At 40.8% G+C, this 26,659-nt stretch overlaps 1 protein-coding gene across 1 annotated transcript; it reads right to left on the reverse strand.

The window, feature by feature from the left end:
• Window positions 1–441: 441 nt before the first annotated feature.
• On the reverse strand, window positions 442–26,086 carry LOC139383595 (neuroblast differentiation-associated protein AHNAK-like). Its single transcript, XM_071128161.1, has 7 exons — window positions 25,713–26,086; window positions 14,755–14,804; window positions 14,494–14,604; window positions 14,318–14,404; window positions 14,043–14,184; window positions 13,614–13,777; window positions 442–13,506 (listed from the first exon to the last, which is right to left on the reverse strand). Exons 1-7 carry the CDS (start codon window positions 25,765–25,767, stop codon window positions 3,055–3,057), a joined length of 11,061 nt encoding a protein of 3,686 aa, XP_070984262.1. The 5' UTR covers window positions 25,768–26,086; the 3' UTR covers window positions 442–3,054.
• Between the last annotated feature and the right edge of the window lie 573 nt (window positions 26,087–26,659).

Consider the following 26,659-nt stretch of genomic DNA (forward strand, 5'->3'; position numbering starts at 1 on the left):
ACCTCTAGTGACAGCATTCAGGTACTACTGCATCAGTTCATTCCGTTGCTGCATAAAACATGATTGAAACACTTCAACGCACTTCCTCAAGCAAACATACAGCTTTGCAAATGTTCCTATCATCCACATTAAATGAGAGGCATTTAGTCATGTTTATTCACTAATAATTGCAAACCTCTCCTCTCCTAGACATCTAACTAAGCCTGCCTGAGAAAGGGTCTTATGGTATTTAAAACCACACTGTCAAATGTGCACACATACCACCAAGAGTGGGCCTACCAATTCAATTATGTTGAATAACTCATAATCCACAACAATGGTCCGTAGCCTGCTATAGAAACTAGCTTGATTCTACATTGCTGGATATGGCATGTCTGTAAAGAAGAAAACAGAAATCTGAGTGTAGATACATGTAGCAGTAAGGACATACACTTCTTAATATTTTAGAATATTTATTATTCATAGTTTTGCAAATAAATTGACTACATCAGTGCAGAATAAGGCAATAGCAACAATCAAAATAAGGCAATATAAATGAATAAATCAACTATTTACATAGGTGTTAAAATGTTTCTACTTTGCACAAATTCAGAAAACAAAATCTATTAGTTTTACATTATGGCAAATCAAAACTAGGCATCATTATAATCAAAATATAGTTGCATCAATATATATTTTCTGCTTTTTACTGTGATTACAAGCATTCAATTTTAGCATCATGTATTTCATGGTATTAAGTGTACAGATTTGAATAGTTCCTTATATGTGTTCTGTTTTTGTTCTATTAATGTTGCATGGTTTGTATGTATATCATTACGTATTCATTTTTTCAGACTCATTATCATTTATACCTTATATCTATATATGCCTGCCCAGAAGTCGAATAAAGAGCAGACATCAGAGATCATTCATAAATGCATATGGCAGTGGATTAACAAGTTCCTCTTCATTATATGTACAGCATAACAATTTGCAGAGATGTCTAAAAACAGCAATGGTCTCAGTGGTGTACAATTCCATGGTAACAGAGTGACACTGAGACTCAGATATTTTACTTTAAAATGTATGTCAAACCAAAATCAATGATTGCAAAGTTAAACAAACCATACAACTTTATGCACAATGACTACTTTTAAAGCTGCATTACGTAACTTTTTGGGCAACGGGACTAAAATTCCTTTCTTTGAAAGCAAGAAGTGGAAGATCTGTTCTATGTGCGCTATTTCTATGCTTCCAGTTCTTACGTTTCGTTTTTGCGTCTTATATTTCCAGTTTTGTACACCAGCTTCAAACAGCTGAAAATGCTCTATTTTTAGTTATGGAAATATATTTCACAGTGGTTTAGATGGTACAATGATTCTCTACACTCTACATGCTTGTTTTGTCACATAAACTGAAATTAGGCAAACTATTACAATTTCTGCAAACAAGGAAACAACCACCAAAAATGCTGGTAACAGAATGAGGCACAAACTCTCATTCTGTTATAAAACTTTGCATTTGCACTGTTCTTCAAGTAAATGTATTTTTGTAAAATGTTCTGATTTTATGCGAAGAAAGTAGCCTATGTCAGATAAAAAAAAATCACAACAGACCTGATGGAAACAGCACATTTGTCAGTAAATGTATTTTTTGGGGGAGAAAACTAAATAAGCTAGACAAGGTGGGATCATTTTGTGTCAGTAAAATTAATTATGCGAGAAATGGTGGTGGAAATGCTTTTATGTGCAAATATTTACAGTATATAAAAACCATCATATTGAAGTCAATTGGAGTCACATGATGCTGCAACTCAGGGGTAGACCTAACATCGTAAATGTATATCCGATACATATCATACAATATGTTACGAATTTGCAAAAGGTATGATATGTTAAGAATTCCAATTTGTTGTGGCTAATGTTAGCTAGGTGGCTAGGTGGTTGATGTTAGCTAGACTAGGGGTTAGGGATTAAGGGTTATGGTTAGGAGTTAGGTTAAAGGGTTAAGGTTAGGGAAGGGTTAGTTATCATGCTAAGTAGTAGCAAAGTTGCTCACAAGTAGTAAGTAGTTACAAAGTTGATAATTAGCTCAAATGCAAACGTTGTCCATGATAAGATTCAAACAGACAACCTTTCGGTTGCTAGACTTTCCTGTTATACACCCACCCCGACCAGCCACCTTACATTTATTTTTGCTTTATGTAACCTTCTGTCTTATGTAACCATACCAAACTGATTTGTATGTTGTAATTGCGTTTACTATGTTATGTCTAGTCTATGAGACCAGGCTGAATGCTATTGTATGGTCCACCCACTATGACTTTGGAAGAGGCAAGTCACCCCGATAGATGTCAGTATTGGATGACCATTCATGTCTGAGGAAGTTGGGAGATGATGTGTATTTGCCAAAGGTTTCATGTTCGAATCCAGCGAAAGAAAGTTTTTTTTTATATTTTTGTTTTATGCCTGTCCCAAATCCTTAACCTTTACCTTAAACATTTGGGGTTAATGTCTAACTTTAATAATTCTGAGTTAATGCATAAACTTAAAGAAAAATTCCACCCGGAAACGATCTTTTGGTATTTGTTTCATTAGTTCATTGTTGACATAGTCCCAAAATGTTTTGCTTGTCTGCAATCAAGTTTTCAAAATATGTAACTTTCAAAATATAGAAATCATCCCTGTATGCTGCAAATTGCATCATACGGGGATGATTTATGTATTTTGAAAATGACATATTTTTAAAACTTGATTGCATATTTTCTTTATGCAGATTTTTGAATATTCCCAATTGGATGGAAACCTAGCTGCTGTCACTCTGTTACTGTGGAATTGACCTGGTCTCAGCGGAAGTAATTACATTGACAAAGTTGGCTTTTACAACGCTACCTGTATCATGGGGCTTGTATGCCAATTTGTGTACTTATATAGTGTACTAGGTAAACACTCAAAACATTGAACTGTATATATTAAAACTTGGTCATAAGTGAAAGCACAATTAATAAGAGCACAATAATAATCTGACTGATATTACTCCTGAATGGAGGGATTTATCATACTGTATTCCTCCCAGTCACTCCAATTCAGCCCCATCAAAAAATGTCATTTTCTCAGACTGCATAGTGTCTTTTATCTGTTTGATAGATGAGGCTGTTTCATCTGAGATGGGCTCAGCCACAAACACATGTGTAATTTTTTGGGTTATGACAACCGTTTCCTTGTCAGTGCCTGACATTTCCCTAACTACATGCCTCTCAATAACTGTTTGCCCATCACTCTGTGTTTTGTTGGTGTCGTCCACTGACCAAGATGCAGAAGAAACTCCGGCGGTCCCTGTCTGCACTCCAAAATCTGTTAAGAGTGTGGCCTTCTGTGTGTCTGGTATTGCTTGTATATTGGATGTGCTGACATGTGTACCAGACTCCAATTTTAGGGTGTCCACTGATGAGGAGGAAACTCCGGAGGACATTGGAATGGTGACTTTATCTGCCAAGTAGGGTTCAAAGGCAATCAATTTTGTCCTTTCTGTGGAGGTGATGACATCACCCTGTACTTCAGTGGCAATAGGGTCAGAATATTTCACTGTGACTTTGGTTGGAGAGGCCAATGGTGGACCAAATTGTTCGCTTGTGACTATTGAACTAATATCTGCAAAAGCATCTGATGAGTGTACTGAAAAGGTCAAGCTGGCGTCCTGTTCCACAGAGTCAGGGCTTTTCTCACTTCCTCCTTTCTCAGAAGTGTCTTTTTCTAAAATCTTGGCAGATTCTGAAGGAGAAGATAGTCCAAATGTGGGAAACTTAACCCACCCAAATTTAGATTGTTCTTTGGCTTCTTCCTCTTTATGCACAGACTGGGTTTCAACACTGGTTTGAGCATTTAGTTCGGTTTTCCCTGAGGATGTTATATCTTCCCTTGAGCCTGTGAGCTTCTCTTCCACTTCCTCTAATTTGGGAACATCAAATTCAACATCAATGCTTCTTAATAGCTCCCCAAATGTTGTCAAAGTCAACTTTGGTGATTTCTCTGGTCCTTGTGGTTTTACTTGAATCTCATAATTCTCCAAAATAACATTTGGATTTATATCATCATGTTCATTCTCAGGTTTGGATTTTGAAATGCTTAATCTGGGCATTTTAAAGGTTGGAAGTTTGAATTTACTAGGCGAGCCTTGACCTTTGCTGGGGGAACCATGGCCTTTATCATCAATTGTCAGTTTTGAAACTTCAACTTCATGAACATACACTTCGGCTATTGCCATTCCACCTTTAACTGAGGGCCTTTCAGATCCAGCATCATGTAGATGTACTTCTCTAGATCCTTTAATGTCAACTGTGTCCCCGTGCTCGGGTAAATCAATTTGTAATGAAGCTCGAAGTAGTTGATCTATAATTTCTACCCCAGGCACTTTAATATCCTTCTCTGTATCAGAGACATCAACTACAATCTTTGACGTTGCGCCAAATTTAGGGAATTTGAATGTTGCCATTTTGAATCCCATCTCTGATGTTTCTAGTTTTCCATCAACTGATAAATCTTCATGTTTCATTTCAACTTGACTCTCCGGAGCTTTCATTTCCACCTCAGGCTCTTTGACCTCCACATTTCCCTCTGAAAGCGAAATGTCAACCTTTGGACGACTGACATCAATCTCAGGTGGTTTCACTTCTGGTTTGGAAAACAATCCAAATGACATCTGTGGTATTTTCATTTTCACATCAATTCCTGTAGCAGCTCCATCGGGCATTTCAATTTCACCAGAAGGCACTTCGATATCAACATCAGGTGGTTGGACCTCCACTTGGTCCTCTGGTAAAGTGACATCTATGACTTTCTTTGATACACTGAAATCCATTTCAGGACCTTTTACCTTTGGCAATGACATTCCAAATTTGGGTAGTTTGAACTTACTTCCTTGTCCCTCAAGCTCAATATCATGTTTCACTTCAACTTGAATCTCTGGAGCTGTCATTTCCACCTCAGGCTCTTTGACCTCCACTTTTCCCTCTGGAAGAGAAATATCCACCTCTGGAAGACTGACATCAACCTCAGGTGATTTCACTTCTGGTTTTGAAAACCATCCAAATGACATCCGTGGCTTTTTCATTTTCACATCAATTTCTGTAGCAGCTCCCTCAGGCATTTCAACTTCACCAGAAGACACTTTGAGTTCAATTCTAGGTGGTTGGACCTCCACGCTGGCCTCTGGTAAAGTGACAATTTCAAGTGTTTTACTCTTCACATCCACATCTATAGATGGGCCTTTAAGGTCAACACTTGGCTTTTCAATGTTAATTGCTGACATTGTCAGTTTGAGCTCTGGAATTTCAGATCCATGAACCTTGACGTCCTTGTCCACATCAGGTACCTCTACTGTGATGTTTGGAGCAGCTGCTCCAAATTGAGGGAATTTTAAAGTTGGCATTTTGAATCTTGAGGGGGAGCCTACGGTATCTTTCACCTCAATTTGAATCTCTAGAGCTTCAATTTCCATCTCAGGCTCTTTGACCTCCACCTTTTCTTCTGGAAGAGAAATATCCACCTCTGGATGACTGACATCAACCTCTAGTGCTTTAACTTCTGGTTTTGAAAATCCAAATTTGGGGAATGACATTCGGGGCTTTTTCAATTTCACATCAAAATCTTTAGAAACTGCTTCTGGTATTTCAACTTTAACAGAGGGCACTCCTACTTCAACATCAGATAGTTGGTCTGCTCTTCTCTCTGGTAAGTTGACATCTACATCTGTCTTTGAGATACTTAAGTCAAACTCAGGACCTTTAACCTTCGGCAATGAGATTCCAAATTTTGGTAGTTTGAACTTACTTCCTTGTCCCTGAAGCTCAATTCCATGTTTCATTTCAACTTGAATTTCTGGAGATTTAATTTCCACCTCTGACTCTTTGACCTCCACCTTTACCTCTGGAAGAGAAATATCTCCCTTTGGAAGACTGACATCAACCTCCGGTGATTTCACTTCTGGTTTTGAAAACCATCCAAATGACATTCGTGGCTTTCTCATTTTTACATCAATTTCTGTAGTAACTCCCTCAGGAATTTCACCTTTACCAGAAGGCACTTTGAGTTCAGTGCTAGGTGGTTGGACCTCCACGCTGGCCTCTGGTAAAGTGACAATGTCAAGTCTTTTGCTCTTCACATCCACATCTATAGATGGGCCTTTAAGGTCAACACTTGGTTTTTCAATGTTAATTGCTGACATTGTCAGTTTGAGCTCTGGAATTTCAGATCCATGAACCTTGACGTCCTTGTCCACATCAGGTACCTCTACTGTGATGTTTGAAGCAGCTGCTCCAAATTGAGGGAATTTTAAAGTTGGCATTTTGAATCTTGAGGGGGAGCCTACAGTCTCTTTCACCTCAATTTGAATACCTGGAGCTTCAATTTCCATCTCAGGCTCTTTGACCTCCACCCTTTCCTCTGGAAGAGAAATATCCACCTCTGGAAGACTGACATCAACCTCGGGTGCTTTAACTTCTGGTTTTGAAAATCCAAATTTGGGGAATGACATTCGGGGCTTTTTCAATTTCACATCAATGTCTTTAGAGACTGCTTCTGGTATTTCAACTTCAACAGAGGGCACTCCTACTTCAACATCAGGTAGTTGGTCTGCTCTTCTCTCTGGTAAGTTGACATCTACATCTGTCTTTGAGATACTTAAGTCAAATTCAGGACCTTTAACCTTCGGCAATGAGATTCCAAATTTAGGTAGTTTGAATTTACTTCCTTGTCCCTCAAGCTCAATTCCATGTTTAATTTCAACTTGAATTTCTGGAGCTTTAATTTCCACCTCTGACTCTTTGACCTCCACCTTTACCTCTGGAAGAGACATATCCCCCTTTGGAAGACTGACATCAACCTCCGGTGCCTTCACTTCTGGTTTTGAAAACCATCCAAATGACATCCGTGGCTTTCTCCTTTTTACATCAATTTCTGTATCAACTCCCTCAGGCATTTCACCTTTACCAGAAGGCACTTTGAGTTCAGTGCTAGGTGGTTGGACCTCCACGCTGGCCTCTGGTAAAGTGACAATGTCAAGTATTTTGCTCTTCACATCCACATCTATAGATGGGCCTTTAAGGTCAACACTTGGCTTTTCAATGTTAATTGCTGACATTGTCAGTTTGAGTTCTGGAATTTCAGATCCATGAACCTTGACGTCCTTGTCCACATCAGGTACCTCTACTGTGATGTTTGGAGCAGCTGCTCCAAATTGAGGGAATTTTAAAGTTGGCATTTTGAATCTTGAGGGGGAGCCTATGGTATCTTTCACCTCAATTTGAATCTCTGGAGCTTCAATTTCCATCTCAGGCTCTTTGACCTCCACATTTTCTTCTGGAAGAGGAATATCCACCTCTGGAAGACTGACATCAACCTCGGGTGCTTTAACTTCTGGTTTTGAAAATCCAAATTTGGGGAAAGACATTCTGGGTATTTTCATTTTCACATCAATATCTTTAGAAACTGCTTCTGGTTTTTCAACTTTAACAGAGGGCACTCCAACTTCAACATCAGGTAGTTGGTCTGCTCTTCTCTCTGGTAAGTTGACATCTACATCTGTCTTTGAGATACTTAAGTCAAATTCAGGACCTTTCACCTTCGGCAATGAGATTCCAAATTTTGGTAGTTTGAACTTACTTCCTTGTCCCTCAAGCTCAATTCCATGTTTCATTTCAACTTGAATTTCTGGAGCTTTAATTTCCACCTCTGTCTCTTTGACCTCCACCTTTACCTCTGGAAGAGAAATATCCCCCTTTGGAAGACTGACATCAACCTCCGGTGCTTTCACTTCTGGTTTTGAAAACCATCCAAATGACATCCGTGGCTTTCTCATTTTTACATCAATTTCTGTAGCAACTCCCTCAGGAATTTCACCTTTACCAGAAGGCACTTTGAGTTCAGTGCTAGGTGGTTGGACCTCCACGCTGGCCTCTGGTAAAGTGACAATGTCAAGTCTTTTGCTCTTCACATCCACATCTATAGATGGGCCTTTAAGGTCAACACTTGGCTTTTCAATGTTAATTGCTGACATTGTCGGTTTGAGTTCTGGAATTTCAGATCCATGAACCTTGACGTCCTTGTCCACATCAGGTACCTCTACTGTGATGTTTGGAGCTGCTGCTCCAAATTGAGGGAATTTTAAAGTTGGCATTTTGAATCTTGAGGGGGAGCCTATGGTATCTTTCACCTCAATTTTAATCTCTGGAGCTTCAATTTCCATCTCAGGCTCTTTGACCTCCACATTTTCTTCTGGAAGAGAAATATCCACCTCTGGAAGACTGACATCAACCTCGGGTGCTTTAACTTCTGGTTTTGAAAATCCAAATTTGGGGAAAGACATTCTGGGCATTTTCATTTTCACATCAGTATCTTTAGAAACTGCTTCTGGTTTTTCAACTTTAACAGAGGGCACTCCAACTTCAACATCAGGTAGTTGGACTGCTCTTCTCTCTGGTAAGTTGACATCTACATCTGTCTTTGAGATACTTAAGTCAAATTCAGGACCTTTAACCTTCGGCAATGAGATTCCAAATTTAGGTAGTTTGAATTTACTTCCTTGTCCCTCAAGCTCAATTCCATGTTTAATTTCAACTTGAATTTCTGGAGCTTTAATTTCCACCTCTGACTCTTTGACCTCCACCTTTACCTCTGGAAGAGACATATCCCCCTTTGGAAGACTGACATCAACCTCCGGTGCCTTCACTTCTGGTTTTGAAAACCATCCAAATGACATCCGTGGCTTTCTCATTTTTACATCAATTTCTGTAGCAACTCCCTCAGGAATTTCACCTTTACCAGAAGGCACTTTGAGTTCAGTGCTAGGTGGTTGGACCTCCACGCTGGCCTCTGGTAAAGTGACAATGTCAAGTCTTTTGCTCTTCACATCCACATCTATAGATGGGCCTTTAAGGTCAACACTTGGCTTTTCAATGTTAATTGCTGACATTGTCGGTTTGAGTTCTGGAATTTCAGATCCATGAACCTTGACGTCCTTGTCCACATCAGGTACCTCTACTGTGATGTTTGAAGCAGCTGCTCCAAATTGAGGGAATTTTAAAGTTGGCATTTTGAATCTTGAGGGGGAGCCTATGGTATCTTTCACCTCAATTTTAATCTCTGGAGCTTCAATTTCCATCTCAGGCTCTTTGACCTCCACATTTTCTTCTGGAAGAGAAATATCCACCTCTGGAAGACTGACATCAACCTCGGGTGCTTTAACTTCTGGTTTTGAAAATCCAAATTTGGGGAAAGACATTCTGGGCATTTTCATTTTCACATCAGTATCTTTAGAAACTGCTTCTGGTTTTTCAACTTTAACAGAGGGCACTCCAACTTCAACATCAGGTAGTTGGACTGCTCTTCTCTCTGGTAAGTTGACATCTACATCTGTCTTTGAGATACTTAAGTCAAATTCAGGACCTTTCACCTTCGGCAATGAGATTCCAAATTTTGGTAGTTTGAACTTACTTCCTTGTCCCTCAAGCTCAATTCCATGTTTAATTTCAACTTGATTTTCTGGAGCTTCAATTTCCATCTCAGGCTCTTTTACCTCCACCCTTTCCTCTGGAAGAGAAATATCCACCTCTGGAAAACTGACATCAACCTCGGGTGCTTTCACTTCTGGTTTTGAAAATCCAAATTTGGGGAAAGACATTCTGGGCATTTTCATTTTCACATCAATATCTTTAGAAACTGCTTCTGGTTTTTCAACTTTAACAGAGGGCACTCCAACTTCAACGTCAGGTAGTTGAAGAGCTGCTCTTCTCTCTGGTAAGTTGATATCTACATCTGTTTTTGACACACTTAAGTCAATTTCAGAACTTTTAACCTTCGGCAATGAGATTCCAAATTTAGGTAGTTTGAACATACTTCCTTGTCCATGAAGCTCAATATCATGTTCCACTTCAACTTGACTCTCTGGAGCTTTAAATTCCACCTCTGGCTCTTTGAACTTCACCTTTCCTTCTGGAAGCAAAATGCCCACCTTTGGAAGACTGACATCAACCTCCGGTGCTTTCACTTCTGGTTTTGAAAACCATCCAAATGACATTCGGGGCTTCTTCATTTTCACATCAATCTCTGTAGCAGCTCCCTCTGGCATTTGAACTTGACCAGAAGGCACTTTGATTTCAACATCAGGTGGTTGGACCTCCACTTTGTCCTCTGGTAAAGTGACATCTATGACTTTCTTTGATAAACTTAAATCAATCTCAGGACCTTTTACCTTTGGCAATGAGATTCCAAATTTGGGTAGTTTGAACTTACTTCCTTGTCCCTCAAGCTCAATATCATGTTTCACTTCAACTTGAATCTCTGGAGCTGTCATTTCCACCTCTGACTTTTTGACCCCCAGATTTCCTTCTGGAAGAGAAATATTCACCTTTGGAAGATGGACATCAACCTCACATACTTCAGGTTTTGAAAATCCAAGCCCTGGAAATGAAATCCGTGGCTTTTTCATTTTTACATCAATCTCTGTAGCAGCTCGTTCAGGCATTTCAACTTCATCAGAAGACACTTTGAGTTCAACATCAGGTGGTTGGATCTCCATGTTGGTCTCTGGTAAAGTGACATCTATGTCTTTCTTCGATACACCTAAATCTATCTCAGGACCTTTTACTTTTGTTAATGAAATTCCCTGATTTGGCAATTTAAACTTGCTTCCTTGTCCCTCCAGTTCACGTCCTTTAGTCTTCACATCCACATCTATAAATGGGATCTTAACACTAGATTTTTTAAAGTCACTCTGTTTTTCAAAGTCAACTGCATGTACTTTTCCTGATATTGACAGCTTGGGTTCTGGTCTTTCAGTTCCATGAAGTTTGATATCCTTGTCCACATCAGGTAACCCTACTGTGACGATTGGAGCAACTGCTCCAAATTTAGGGAATTTTAAAGTTGGGATTTTAAATCTTGTATCTTTCACTTCCACTTGAAGCTTTGGAACTTCAATTTCCACCTCAGGCAATTTGACCTCCATGTTTCCTTCGGGAAGAGAGATGTCTGGTTTTAGCACACTAACATCTATCTCTGGGGCTTTAACTCCAAATTTGGGGAATGACATCTGTCGTTTTTTCATTTTCACATCAATATCTTTATAAACTGTTTCTGGTATTTCAACTTCAACGGAGGGTACTTCGGCTTCAAAATCCGGTATTTGGATGTCTGCTCTCCCGACATCAACAGATTGAACATCAATGCCCATAACTGCTTCTTTAATGTCAGATGAAGGTACCTCTGGCATTGTTTCTGAGCTCAAAGTTTGTATTGTAGGTGTTTGAAGGTCTGTAACATGAGTTTGGATAGTGGAATATTCAGAATCTGGTACTTTGCTGAGTTTAATTTCACCCTCTGACATTTTCATTTCAAGGTGCAATGCATTGCTTTCATCTTTGACCTCATCCTTCTTTTCCACCGAGGTGTCTCTTTTTGGTAGTCCAATCCCAATGTCTGAGAATCTAATATCCGTTTGTGTTATTCCAAACCTAGGCATTGAAATATTTGCTTTCTTATCTAATCCTTTAGTGTAAGTGGCAGGTATACGATTTCTCTCCTCAGATGTGATGGTTGGCCCCTCAGGTACTGGTACTGCCAACTTAGGCTCCAGAATTTCACCAGTCTCTTTTTCCTTTTCCACTTTGTTGGGAGTTCCTTTTTGTTGTATAGTTTCCAATCCAGCTTTCTCTATGTTCTCTTGTTTATGGAGTTCAATTTGGATTTCATCCTCATTGGTCTTTCCAGCTTCCTGTTTTCTTTTTGTATGGTCTATTTCTGTCATAGTAATAGGTTCATGAGCACCTAGATCAAAAAGTTGGGTCTTTGGCAATTTGAATGTGGTCACTGAGCTCCTGCTCAAATTTTCTGGTAAAGCATTTATGTCAGTCTTTTTGACATACGTGTCCAACTGTGCCTTTATGTCTGTGATTTTAGATAGTGTGGCATCTACTCTTTCTGCATTCACGTCTGTCATTGTGATTTGTTGATGAGCAGGCAGGCCTGCAATGTCACCCTTCGGCAGCTTGAACCCTGGCAATTTGGAGACAGCCTCTTTAACTCTATCAACGTCTATAACCATCTGTACAGTCTGCGCCTGGATTTCTTCAACAGGAAGAGTGAATGCTGTTTTAGGCTGTTTTATCACTGGGGCCTTGGTGCTAGTTAATGATGCATCTTCTATGCCTGGGATCTCAATATCCTCACGGCTTGGAAGTATCTTTAACCCCTTATCCTCAACTGTAAGGCCTTTCACGTCCTTTTCTACAATCTTCACATCTGTCATTTTTATGGGTTTGTCAGTAACAAAGTCAGCAGGGTCCACCCTCTGCAGTTTGAATTTGGGAGCAGATCTTGTACCAATTTGTGCTAAAACATCATCAATGCTTCTCTCTGTAGGTAACTTTGAAGCTTGTATTTCCATCTGCGAGTCTGGTTCCATTGTAATACTGATGACCTTAGCATGTATGCTAATTTCCTGTGCATTCACATCAGTTTTAACATATGTTTCTTTCAGGTGTTGTTCTTGTCCAATCTGAGGGGATTTCCTGATAAATCCTATATCTGACATGTCAAGGCAGATGTCTACTTTTGGCATGCTCATTTCCTTATCAGTGGAGGGTAGGGTTTCCCCTGAACTCTCATTGATGATTACTTGAGTGTTGATATCAATTGGGAGTTGACACTCCTCCAGCTCAGTATGTGATACTACAGTTGGGCTCAGCAATGTATTGTCGTGTGCAGACAGATCAGATGTTATCATATCTGTTCTTGGTGTCTTCAGGTTTTTTAGTGATAATTTTACTGGTATGTTTTGCTTGTGTTTGTCTTTTTTCTCATTTCCCTTGAATGTAAACTTTAGTTCTGACCTCTCTTTATTCTCTTTCTTCTTTGTCTTTCCCTCTGGAGATTTCTTGGTTGAGGGACTTTCTTGATCAGCAAGAGCAACTGTTATGTCTGTGGTTTTCAAAGTTTTGTCCAGACTAATGAGTTCTACCTTGTGTTTTTTAGTTTCAGAGCCTGCCAGGTCTGGAATAATGCATTCATTTCTTATCTTGGTGGGTTCAATTTTTTCAGATTCTGATTCTAACACATATACTTGAGATATATCTACTGATGCGCTCTCTAGACCATCCGGTGAGTGTATGTAATCTTGACTCCTTTGGTTTTCCATACCCTCTACACGTTCTACAGTTAGTATGTCTATGTCCTGGTCCGGCTGTTCAACAGACATGCTCTTGCGGCCCTTCATCTTCATGCTTGATAACTTTATCTTATGCTTCTTTGTCTTGCCCTTGACAGCCTCCTGAGATTTTATTGGCGACTCTGTGTCACTTGTTGTAGGGCTAAGCTCCAGCTTCCTCTTATCATCTGCCTCTGAAGTACTGTGAGACCTCTTAAAATGGGACTTTTGACTTTTGCTGAAGGAGGGGAACTTGGGCCAAGAGATTCGGTCACCATGCCTTTTTGTCTTTGAATGTCCCCTCATTTCCGGAGAGGAACCTTCTTCCACCTGTAGGATAACAAAAAGTGCATAGCTGATTGATTGCTGAATGAGAAAAAGAGCCAAAGACATAACACTACTCTACAGATCCAGAAAAAGAACATAGTGATAGTTACTTGGATCATTTCAAGGGCTGGTTCACTCTCAAGGGTGGATGTCTTTATTGGTTTGCGTTTCAGAAGTAACTCCATCTTGTAAGGCTGGGCATGTTCCAATATCTGTAGAGCATCTTCATATGTAACATCGTCAAAATACACAGTGGCACTGAGTATCTGATCACCTGAATGAACAAAAGGAAGACATAGAAATACCAATAAATCAACATTTGAACTGTAGAACTCTAGCATATGCGATCATTCAAAGCCAAAAATGTGGGAGTCTGTTACCCTGGAAAGCAAAAACAATCTTGGCTCCGTTACTTCACATTTAACCTATTTCACTCCACATTTCACTGATATGTCCTTTGCTTTCAGGTTAACTTTTTATAGGCTACTTTTTTGGTTCAGCTTCTGAAAGAACATGGTATGAGCTGGTTGTCTGCTTACCCTCATGTACACTAAGAAGCTTTGAGGCTGGTGACTCTGGCCTCACTTCTTTGATGAAGATTCCCTCCTTCCCTCCACTTACAACGAGGCCCTCGGCACATGTCTCTTTTGCCATTTTCACAATCACTCCTGACTCTGGGCTCTGAGTTTACACAAAAAAATTATAATTAAAGAAAAACATGAGAAATGTTGAACCACCAACATGTTATGTACCACCAATGAAACCCTGAAGCCATGCTTCTCCATGAGTTAAAGATAATGCAGACTTGTCTGACCTCCAGTTGACTCATCTTGGCAGGGGAGCGCTTTTCAAACAGGGACCCAAAACCTCTCTTTCCTTTTTTGCCACTCCCACCTCCACCCTAAAATGAATGTTAAAGAAATCAGACGGTCTGACAAAATTCACACTGCAAGTCAACATGATGGTTGGATGAAATATACAGCATTGTACCTGTTTATCACTGTCCTTGTATTTGTCAGTCTCAGGGTATTCATCTACAGGGGAGGATCCTTGAGGGCGAGGTCTCTCCCCCTCTATAAACTCAGATGACTCTTCACATATCTACAACAAAAATATGTTCAAAGTAAGTTCCTTTTGTTACTATATGGAGATTAATTCAAATGAGTTGGGTGTCTTTCCCATAGTCTTTAGTATTCACATGATGTCCACCAATGCAAACAATAGGTTTGCCATATCAGTAGAGCCACTCACTGAATCATCCACCGTGTCAGGCTCTGGTCCCTTCAGCCTTCGTCCGGACCCTACTCAATATAAAGAATAAAAAGAGAAAAATAATAAGAGCATATTTAGTTCAAGGTAAACCACCACAGTTCTCAAAAGGTTGCAACCCACTGGTTGGTGCTTATTTATAAAACCCTCTTAGGCCTCACTCCCCCCTATCTGCGATATCTACGGCAGCCCTCATCCTCCACATACAACACCCATTCTGCCAGTCACATTCTGTTAAAGGTCCCCAAAGCACACACATCCCTGGGTCGCTCCTGTTTTCAGTTTGTTGCAGCTAGCGACTGGAACGAGATGCAACAAACACTCAAACTGGACAGTTTTATCTCAATCTCTTAATTCAAACACTCAATCATGGACACTTACTGACAGTTGTGGCTGCTTTGCGTTATGTATTGTTGTCTCTACCTTCTTGCCCTTTGTGCTGTTGTCTGTGTCCAATAATGTTTGTACCATGTTTTGTGCTACTACCATGTTGTGTTGCTGACATGTTGTTGTTATGTTGCTACCATGCTGTGTCATCATATGTTGCTGCCTTGCTATGTTGTTGTCTTAGGTCTCTCTTTATGTAGTGTTGTGTTGTCTCTCTTGTCGTGATGTGTGTTTTGTCCTATATTTATATTTATTTATTTTAAAAATGTTATCCCAGCCCCCGTCCCCGCAGGAGGCCTTTTGCCTTTTGGTAGGCCGTCATTCTAAATAATAATTAGTTTTTAACTGACTTGCCTATTTAAATAAATGTTAAGTAAAATAAAATACAAATAAAGCCTCAGAATATCTCTCATTAGGTAACCAGGTATTAGATAAGATTTCCATGTTTTGTTCACATCTATTGTGAATATTATCGGGATATAACATTATCAAAATATTTCAGATGATTGTCCCTCCCTCCCTGTCTGACCAGGGTATCAGAGTTCTTTAGAGATACTAAAGCCCAGGAGGAGATTATTGGAAGTTCTTCCTGGCAAGAATTCCCAAAGGAACCAGCTTCCACAGCTGCCTGTTAAGTGATCCACTCTATTGATCTGGAGATTTAACTTGAAATTTGCCTTGAAGTCTGCAGTAGGTAAGGGAGTGTAGTTTTCAAAATGTATCATCCGGATCAATGTGATTGTTATTATTATCATCTTTGATATACAATCATAATGTGATCATGTTTTCCCTTGTCAAGTTACCCCTGCGCTGATGCCACTTGAGTATCCATTTCTGAGAATAAAACAAATATTCTAAATCAAATAATGCTATCAATGTTATCATATTAGCTGCTGAGTACCCTCATGGTTGGACTGAAGCTTCACAATAGACCTACTGGAAGTCACTGGTCAGATCATTGCAGCAGTGAAAAGCAGTGGGGTCTCATAAAATCACAAGACGCAGTGGGGTTGAATAAACTCTCTTCATGTTGATGTGAAAATCAAGATTGTCTATCAAAGATGCTGTAACAAGGTTACTGGTGAGACAAGTTCCCTGCTCAGTATTATCCAATGCTGAGTTTACATTCTGAGATGCTGTATGTGATATCGATTGACTTAGGCAAGTAAACATGTTTGATGTGTTCTGGTCGAAACATTGCAAGCAATAAAGTGTAGAGAGCCCAAAACATGTATGAAAACATTCACAAGATTTTAGAATCGTAAATGAATTGACATTGTATGCCCCACTTGAAAACATGCTGGTTAGTTTGAGCGATAAGTAATGGGGAATTGCTGTGTATACAATTCTTTGTTTGCTTGTGAGTTTGTGTGTATACAGTGATGTTAACAGACTCTGAGAGACGAGAAGCAAGTACATGGAGTGAACGTTAAATAAATAACTGACATGAAACAAACAAGGACAGCATCTGGACAGGGGAAACATAACGACAATAATGCTGACACGGGGATGAAACTGAGGAACAGACAGATATAGAAGGAGCAATCAACAAAGTACAGGTGAGTCCAAAGGAGTCCAGGTGAGTCCAAAGAAGCGCTGGTGCGCCTAACAATGGTGACAGATGTGTGTAATGATGGGCAGCCTGGCGCCTTCGAGCACCAGGAAGGGGGAGCGGGAGCAGGCGTGACATACACTATGTGTGGGAACATCCTATTGAAAGGGTGTGTCATTCCCTTAGCAAGTACCTTATGAGGATCAAGGCTCAGGTGGTTCAAAGGGAGTCACACTATGCAGTAGAACAACTTTTTCGACATGACCATGTGTCAGTGCTGTGTCAGTGTGTCAGTATTAAACTGCACATACAGTGCCTTCAGAAAGTATCCATACCCCTTGACTTCTTCCACGTTTTGTTGTGTTACAGACTGAATTCAAAATGGATTAAATAAATAAAAATCCTCACCCATCTACACACTATACCCCATGGCTGGTGTGTTTACGGACATATTCAATCAATCCTTATCCCAGTCTGCTGTTCCCACATGCTTCAAGAGGGCCACCATTGTTCCTGTTCCCAAGAAAGCTAAGGTAACTGAGCTAAACGACTACCGCCCCATAGCACTCACTTCCGTCATCATGAAGTGCTTTGAGAGACTAGTCAAGGACCATATCACCTCCACCCTACCTGCTTACTGCCCAAATAGGACCACAGACAATGCAATCTCAACCACACTGCACACTGCCCTAACCCATCTGGACAAGAGGAATACCTATGTGAGAATGCTGTTCATCGACTACAGCTCAGCATTTAACACCATAGTACCCTCCAAACTCGTCATCAAGCTCGAGACCCTGGGTCTCGACCCCTCCCTGTGCAACTGGGTACTGGACTTCCTGACGTGCCGCCCCCAGGTGGTGAGGGTAGGTAACAACATCTCCACCCCACTGATCCTCAACACTGGGGCCCCACAAGGGTGCGTTCTGAGCCCTCTCTTGTACTCCCTGTTCACCCACGACTGCGTGGCCACGCACGCCTCCAACTCAATCATCAAGTTTGCGGACGACACTACAGAAGTAGGCTTGATTACCAACAACGACGAGACGGCCTAAAAGGAGGAGGTGACGGCCCTCGGAGTGTGGTGTCAGGAAAATAACCTCACACTCAACGTCAACAAAACTAAGGAGATGATTGTGGACTTCAGGAAACAGCAGAGGGAGCACCCCCCTATCCACATCGATGGGACAGTAGTGGAGAGGGTCGTAAGTTTTACGTACACATCACAGACTAACTGAATTGGTCCACCCACACAGACTGCAACCTCAGGAGGCTGAAGAAATTCAGCTTGTCACCAAAAACACCCACAAACTTCTACAGATGCACAATCGAGAGCATCCTGTCGGGTTGTATCACCGCCTGGTACGGCAACTGCTCCGCCCACAACCGTAAGGCTCTCCAGAGGGTAGTGAGGTCTGCACAACGCATCACCGGGGGCAAACTACCTGCCCTCCAGGACACCTACACCACCCGATGTCACAGGAAGGCCATAAAGATCATCAAGGACAACAACCACCCGAGCCGCTGCCTGTTCACCCCGCTATCATCCAGAAGGCGAGGTCAGTACAGGTGCATCAAAGCTGGGACCGAGAGACTGAAAAACAGCTTCTATCTCAAGGCCATCAGACTGTTAAACAGCCACCACTAACATTGAGTGGCTGCTGCCAACATACTGACTCAACTCCAGCCACTTTAATAATGGGAATTGATGGAAATTGATGTAAAATATATCACTAGCCACTTTAAACAATGCTTCTTAATATAATGTTTACATACCCTACATTATTCATCTCATATGTATATGTATATACTGTACTCTATCATCTACTGCATATTTATGTAATACATGTATAACTAGCCACTTTAAACTATGCCACATTGTTTACATACCCTACATTACTCATCTCATATGTATATACTGTACTCTATACCATCTACTGCGTCTTGCCTATGCCGTTCTGTACGATCACTCATTCATATATCTTTATGTACATATTCTTTATCCCTTTACACTGTGTGTATAAGGTAGTAGTTTTGGAATTGTTAGGTTAGATTACTCGCTTGGTTATTACTGCATTGTCGGAACTAGAAGCACAAGCATTTCGCTACACTCGCATTAACATCTGCTAACCATGTGTATGTGACAAATACATTTGATTTGATTTGATTTGAATGACAAAGTGAAAACGTGTTTTTTAATGTTTGCAAATGTATTGAAAATGAAATACAGAAATATATGTTTTACATAAGTATTCAGACCCCCATTAGCCAATACTTTGTAGAAGCACCTTCGGCAGAGATTACAGCGGTGAGTCTTTCTGGGTAAGTCTGTAAGAGCTTTCCACACCTGGATTGTGCAACATTTGCCCATCATTTTTTACAATATTCTTCAAGTGCTGTCATATTGGTTGTGGATCATTGCTAGATGTAGCGTGGTTCGTTCTGCGTTGTGTACTTTTAATTAGGACGCTGCCACAACTGAAGGTCTGCTAGTTGAATTATTTTGATTTGCCCTGCACACGAAGAGACAACACACATTATGTTAACCCTTGGCTCAGTCCTAGCTCTCAGGCACCTTGCTAGCCGAATGTCAGGCAAAAGAGCACCAAAAGGAAATAACAGGTGCTGCGTGCACACATTCAATGCACAACAGCACACCATACAATACAAGTAAAATGATACAGAACATAATTCGGACAAAATAAAAGACATACGTGCACATGAAGAGACAACACACATTATGTTAAACCTTGGCGCAGTCACAGCTCTCAAGCACCTGCGCAAGCACATGGACACTCACTCAAACACTGTCCCAAGTACTCACAAGTTACAATAGATACCCTAGTTAGCGAGCTTTGTGAAACTTGTTAACATAAATCTTTATATTATCCACATTGTAACACACTTATGGTAGCATAACAGTACATTGTGTAACATTACCACGGTTTTATATTGAACAATTTCGGAGCCAAGGACAACATACCTTGCTAGCCAAAGGTCAGGCAAAAGAGAACAATAAGGGGGTACGGAAATACAGATAACCCGCGATGGACCAAACCAAAATATACAAAACTTTTACAATCACATGTATGTACAATATTGATATGAAAAAGTGTTTTTACACCAAAGAAATACATTAGCTATGCAGCTGTAATTAACTAAAAGATTAACTAAAAGACTAAGAGATTTGTCCTGCTGAAAGGTGAGTACATCTCCCAGTGTCTGATGGAAAGCAGACTGAACCAGGTTTTCGTCTAGGAATTTGCCTGTGCTTAGCTCCATTCCGTTTCTGTTTTGTCCTGAAAAACTCCAGAGTCCTTAAAAATTACAAACATACCCATATCATGATGCAGCCACTATGCTTGAAAATATGGAGAGTGGTTACTCAGTAATGTGTTGTATTGGATTTGCCCCAAACATAACACTTTGTATTCAGGACAAAAAGTGAATTGCTTTGCCACATTTTTTACAGTATTACTTTAGTGCCTTGTTGCAAACAGGATGCATGTTTTGGAATATTTGTATTATGTCTATGCTACCCATACAGCCTACCCTCAATGTAGGCTATCTGCTAGCTGTTGGCTAGAGCACACATGCCAAGACTAGAGTAGGCACTTTTGCTATTTAACGCAACAGTTTTTGTGACAAAACTATTGTGACAGAAATCAGTAAAGTTAAATATAGGATGGAAACACACTGAACTTAACATTTTTATTTAGTTAAATTAAAAGGTAAGCAAAAATATTTTGTGCACTACTGTGCACTACTGTCACGCCCTGACCATAGAGAGCTGATTATTCTGTTTATGTTGGTTGTTGGTTATGTTGGAGCTGTTTATTCTCTATGTTGGTTGGGTCGGGTGTGATTTAGGGTGGGTTATCTAGGGGAATTGTATTTCTATGGTGGCCTGATATGGTACCCAATCAGAGGCAGCTGTTTATCATTGTCTCTGATTGGGGATCATATTTAGGTAGCCATTTTCCCATTGTGCTTTGTGAGATCTTGTCTAGATATAGTTGCCAGTGAGCATTATTATTAGCTGCACGTTTTGTTGTTTTGGTCTTTGAAGTTTTCATTTCCAAAATAAGATGGAAACATACCACGCTGCATCTTGGTCTACTCCTTATGACGAACGTGACAACTACGTCATCACACACTGATTTTTATTGGCAACAGGTCTGTTTGGTGGAAACACACCACTAGTGGGAAAATGCACATATTTTCTTCATGAAGATTTTAGAATATTCGCATGAAAATCAGTTGCCGGCCTCCCGGGTGGCGCAGTGGTTAAGGGCGCTGTACTGCAGCGCCAGCTGTGCCTACAGAGACTCTGGGTTCGCGCCCAGGCTCTGTCGTAACCGGCCGCGACAGGGAGGTCCGTAGGGTGACGCACAATTGGCCTAGCGTCGTCCGGGTTAGGGAGGGCTTGGCCGGTAGGGATGTCCTTGTCTCATCGCGCACCAGGCTGTATCACAACCGGCCCGGGTTTGGCTGACGTAGGCCGTCATCGTAAATAAGAATTTGTTCTTAATTGACTTGCCTAGTTAAATAACTACTACTACTATGTTTGCTTGGTTCAGCCAAGGCTAATTCAACCACATAAGAACACTTTCATGGAGAAATTCTTATATCAAGAGAGCTTACCTGAAGGAAATATCTCACCCTTAAAGCTAAAGTAGCAACCTGCTTTATCCATTTAATACCGCCTCAGACAGATTCCACTCAACCATTCCAACCAACAGACTGGAAGAAACTCCCAACATAGCTGCTATGTTTTTGCTCCCAAGAGAGTAAGAGCAACCAACCTTTGATGAAGGGTGGATACTGCCCACTTTTTGAGTTCCGGTTCAGTTGCAGCTCAGCCTTCTAGATCAATCTTGTAACAGTATGAGTAACACACAGCAGGGGACAGTCTGCCAAATCCTAGGACTGGAGTTGCAAATCATATTTTAAATACTTCTCATGAAGGTGTGGATGTTCTCCAAAATACATATTTGTATATAACCCTTTCCACTCCTACAGGGGATGTACACCGCAGCTATAAATATAGAAATATTATGTAAACTTTACAGTATTTAGTCATTTCCACTCTCATCTCACAGAGACTTCTTTACACACCTTTTTCTCCAGATTAACTGATTTTCAGCAAATGCTGTATACATGTTCAGAGAGAAGGGTAATAATGGAGAGGGTCATGACTGTGGAGAGAGACAGTGGACTCTCTGAGGAACAAGGGGACTCTCCCTGTGTGGGCTGAAAGGAAGGGCATACTTCAAATAATCCAGAACAATTCCAAATTGATATCTCAATTAAAAAATAGCCAGAATTGCTGATGTTCATGTTATATTATATTGTTGTCAGGGGCTGGCATATATTCCTCATACCAAGACTGGCACTTAGCGTGGAGAAACTCCCTACTCAAATATTTGTCATATGGGTGCAGCAGAAAGGTGACACACTAAAAGTATCTAAGTTAATTCACTGTCTGCCGTACTTTATGTAAGTTGTCCCTACAAACTGTGTTGACATAGTAATTGCATACTGTAGGCAGGTGTAGTTAGGTAACCAGTTTTATAGTTGGTGTGTGATTGTACATTGAGTTTTATATGATTACACATTTAAATGATTCATTTTGCAGGCCTTAGATTTGTCAGCAAACTCTCCGTTACTGTACAATTTAAAAGGTCCCCTCAATGTTCAAATGTATTTGCACATCTCTAAAATTGTGCAAGTCACAAACAATTATAACAGTTGGGTAAGTAATCTGTAATGATGTCTTACCACATCGTACATGACAATGTAATTACTGTGTAAAACACATTGTTTTAGTGACACTTATATAAAGTGGGACCAAATAATGAATTCTGCATTCCATCAGGTAATACCATAAATTAATGGCCATTCAAGGACAGGGCCCAACTAACAGACACGTACTGTCTGCACATTTCTGCTCTGTTTGTCCTCTGCTGTTCAGGACCCAAAACACATTAGTCAATATGACTATTACTTTATAATAGCAAAATATTTTACATTGTAAAGATTTGACAAAACAGTACAGTTGGAACATTTCATTGAGTTAATCTAGCATGACTCACGTCGGGTGCAACTGCACCATTGTCTTTGGGTGTGGTCACCCTCAAGGCTGCGTCTAGCTAGCAATAATGTGGTAGAGAATGGGCCTCAATCTCCTCCCTGAACAACGTGTTAGGCTGTAAAACTAAATGTTACTCTCAGTCTTAAACAGAGCCAACATCAAATAGTAAATAGTCATGCTTCTACACCCGTGCTTCTACACCGGAATTGCTTGCTGTTTGGGGTTTTAGGCTGGGTTTCTGTACAGCACTTTGTGACATCAGCTGGTGTAAGAAGGGCTTTATAAATACATTTTATTGATTGAAATTTGGTTGATGTGCAATTTCCTGTTAATAAATGGGATTGCACCTTAATATGTGGAAGGCCATTCAAAATCTTGTCTACGAATGCATTTGTATCAACAGTGGCTACATAACTATTTTGAAATTATATATGCTCAAATAAATAATGTAATAATAAAAACCTGGAGCACTACAGCATCGTTTTTTCCTCTAACAACTTATCAAACATCTTCTCTGAACATAACCAGCTGACTCATGACCCTTATTACAGCCATTTGTCACGCCCTGATCTTAGAGAGACGTTTTTCTATTTGGTTAGGTCAGGGTGTGATTTGGGGTGGGCATTCTATGTTGTCTATTTCTTTGTTTTTGGCCGAGTATGGTTCCCAATCAGAGGCCATATCATCTCGTTGTCTCTGATTGGGGATCATACTTAGGCAGCCCTTTTTCCCACTTTCTGTTGTGGCATCTTTTTTTTGTTAGTTGCTGGTTTAGCGCTACATTACTTTACGTGTTGTTTATCTTTCTTGTTTTTGTGAATTGTTCATTTAATAAATTCTAAATGTACGCCTACCACGCTGGAATTTACTTCCTCATAGGCCCTGGGAGGACCCTGAGCTCTGCTCATTAGCCAAATACATTAGCCAAATGAATTACATGTCCCTCGTTTACAGAGAAGCAGGGCATGATTCCTATACAAGTTTAGAAGAGACACAAGCTCCTTTCTCTGGGGGGTGGTTTGTTTGCATTTAAAGCATAATCAGATTTCTGTCAGGGAGAAAAAAACAGAATTTGGAATTTGGATTTCTCCCCACGATTATGTGGACATGGGACTGTGATCCCGCATGCTTTCAATCTAGCAGGCCACAACATTAATTGATACTCACCTAACGTGGCAGGAGTTTCATAATGGTTTAGGAATTCAACTATCAGAATTAGCCCCTATTCTCACATGATGCCCTCCCAATACTAGTACACAAAATAGCACCACTGGGAGAGAGTACATGTCCATGCATATATTACATTTATAAGCAAACAATAAGTGAATACCCACCCTCTAATGGGGCCTGTACTGCTGAATACTTCTATACAGAGGGGAAAAGTACAATAATATGTCTATAAAAGTCAGCAACATCCCCCAGACTGTCTGTAAGAGATTGCCAATGTATATGGTGTATAATTGATGATATCGTTGATGATATCTTAAATGGACTTTCAATGGGCTCTAATGCTGAGTAGACCATCTATTACAGTAATTCTGGGCCAGTATTTGGCACAGGTCTCTGCTCAGGGGAGAGGGCACTTATATCTCATTAGATCATCGCCATCCCTGCCCCATTTTGGCTTCAGTCCCTCCCAGGCCTAGGAATTCACTTTCCTCCATAACCTTGAGCCTGTGCCCAAGTAAAGCACTTTTTGTACAAAAGTATGATACACTAAATACTGCATTGTAAATGGAATGCTTATATTTGTCCTATTACACACAAGTGTGTAATGGAAATGTGTTTCTTGCACACCCCAACTCCCCCTGAGACACCCACAGGGAGAGGGGTCACAGCCAGGGTCACCACTGTACAGCATCACAGGAAAAATGAGGGTTAAGTGCCTTGTTTAACGGCACAGCAACAGAGATTTTTACCTCCTAGGCTCCGGTACTCAAACCAGCAACCGTTCGTTTACTGGCCCAACGCTATAACTTCGAGGCTACCTGCCGCACAATGCATACAAAATCAATCAGAAAGCAATGCGAAATTCACAATAGTGTGTTGTATAAAAAGATTCTGATTAACATTTGGTTGAGTTGTCAACTAACATGAATTCAAAGTGAAATCAACAAAAAATGTCACCCTGTCATTGGATTTAGGCTAAAAGGTTAAAAAGGACACAATTCCCTCATGTTGATGACTTGTTGCAAATCCAATCAGTTTTCCACGTTGATTCAACGTCATCACAAAGATTTTCTTTGTTGAAATGGCATGGAAACCATGTTGATCCAATCAGTTTTTGCCCAGTGGGATGGACCCTTACAGATTATGTTAGAGAATAACATTGAGATGATATGGACTGCATTAGTCAAGAAAATGTCATTATTTAAGTCAAGATAATATGCAAAAATAAACATTATTTGAACATGTCAAGGACAAAATAATTTACATTATCAAAATCTAATAACAATGTCCACAAAATCTAGCATTTAAAGAAAATATGGGCTATGTTACAAACTTTCAATGAGTTTGGCCTTCAGAATTTGTGTCTATATGAAACTTAAATAAGTTAAGTTTGCATTGTGAATGACATTTGGTGAACTGTGCATTCATCATTTGATACATTCTGCCTGGACTCTTGGATAATAACTATACCCCTGGAAAAAAGTACATCAACTCATGTAAACACATCAAGCACATCCCTATGCAGCAGGCACACCCAGGCAGCACACTGCAGACACACCCATCCACACACTGCAGGCAAGCAGACAAGCAGCAGGTCAGCAACACGACTCAGCACTCTGCTCTTAGCAGCAGCAGCCTCCCAACACACTTACTCACACATGCTGAGCTCTAGCGCTGAATCAAGGAATAGTTGAGGACAACCATAGAAACAGAGATAGGAGAGAGAGGGATGCCCACCTGTGCCCAGCGAGCCATGCCAGTTGGGGAAGCCCAGGTTGAAACAGTCGCACATGTTGTCGGTCCACCGGGGTCCTGGGAGGGAGAGGGGGTCCTGTCCTGGGATTGGCAGGCGGCGGCACAGTGGCTGCTGATGAGCTCTGGCAGTTTCCCTGTCCTGGCGGAGCTGGAACTGCAGCCTCTGCCTCAAACTGCCTTCTCTCAGTCAGTCACAGCTGGAAGGGATGAGTCGCAGGACCAGAGAGAGAGTGAGAGAGGAGAGTGAAGGAGTGAGCGAACGAACAAGCGGCCAGCGAGACAGAGGGATTTCTGCAGCATCCACAGTCGGAGCAGTCCACACTGGAGTGACGCAGGGCTCTTCTAATCTCTCCTGTAAACATAGACCTCTGGAGCAGCACACTAACCCAATTATGGGAGGGGCTGCCCCCCACCCCTCTGTTCAGCCCCCCCCCCCCACCAGCAGTATAGTTCAGACTAATCTCTCACAGGACAAGATGCTACATATTACAGTTGTTGGGAAACAGGTATAAGAGGGAAAGGCAAAAGAGGAGCTAAACACAGACTTTAGAGAGTGTGTATATAGGGTTTGATCAGAGAGAGGGACGATGATGAAACATTTGAGGTGCCGCAGTGGTGCCTAGTCACCTTGTCTGTGTCTGGGTGTGTTTTCAAAGGGATGCTTCCTGTTAAATGATTTAAGAGCCTAGGCTAAAATAAAGTATGAGCTCACAGCAAGAGAGAGAGAGTAGGACCGCTGCATAGCAACCCAGGCCAGACAAGCATCATGTACAAACCCACACAGGGAAAAGACAGTATCAGGCACTAAAAGCCAGGCACTAATCAGGCACTAATCATAAAGGTAAGCTTTGCGTAATAGATTGTCAACTGGTTAGGGTGAGAGACCTTGTTTGTAGCTTGTCTATTTGCAATCCTTGGGTGTGTTGTTA

The sequence above is a fragment of the Oncorhynchus clarkii genome, chromosome 25 (assembly GCF_045791955.1).
Source record: "Oncorhynchus clarkii lewisi isolate Uvic-CL-2024 chromosome 25, UVic_Ocla_1.0, whole genome shotgun sequence".
In the NCBI taxonomy this organism is placed as follows: Eukaryota; Metazoa; Chordata; class Actinopteri; order Salmoniformes; family Salmonidae; genus Oncorhynchus; species Oncorhynchus clarkii.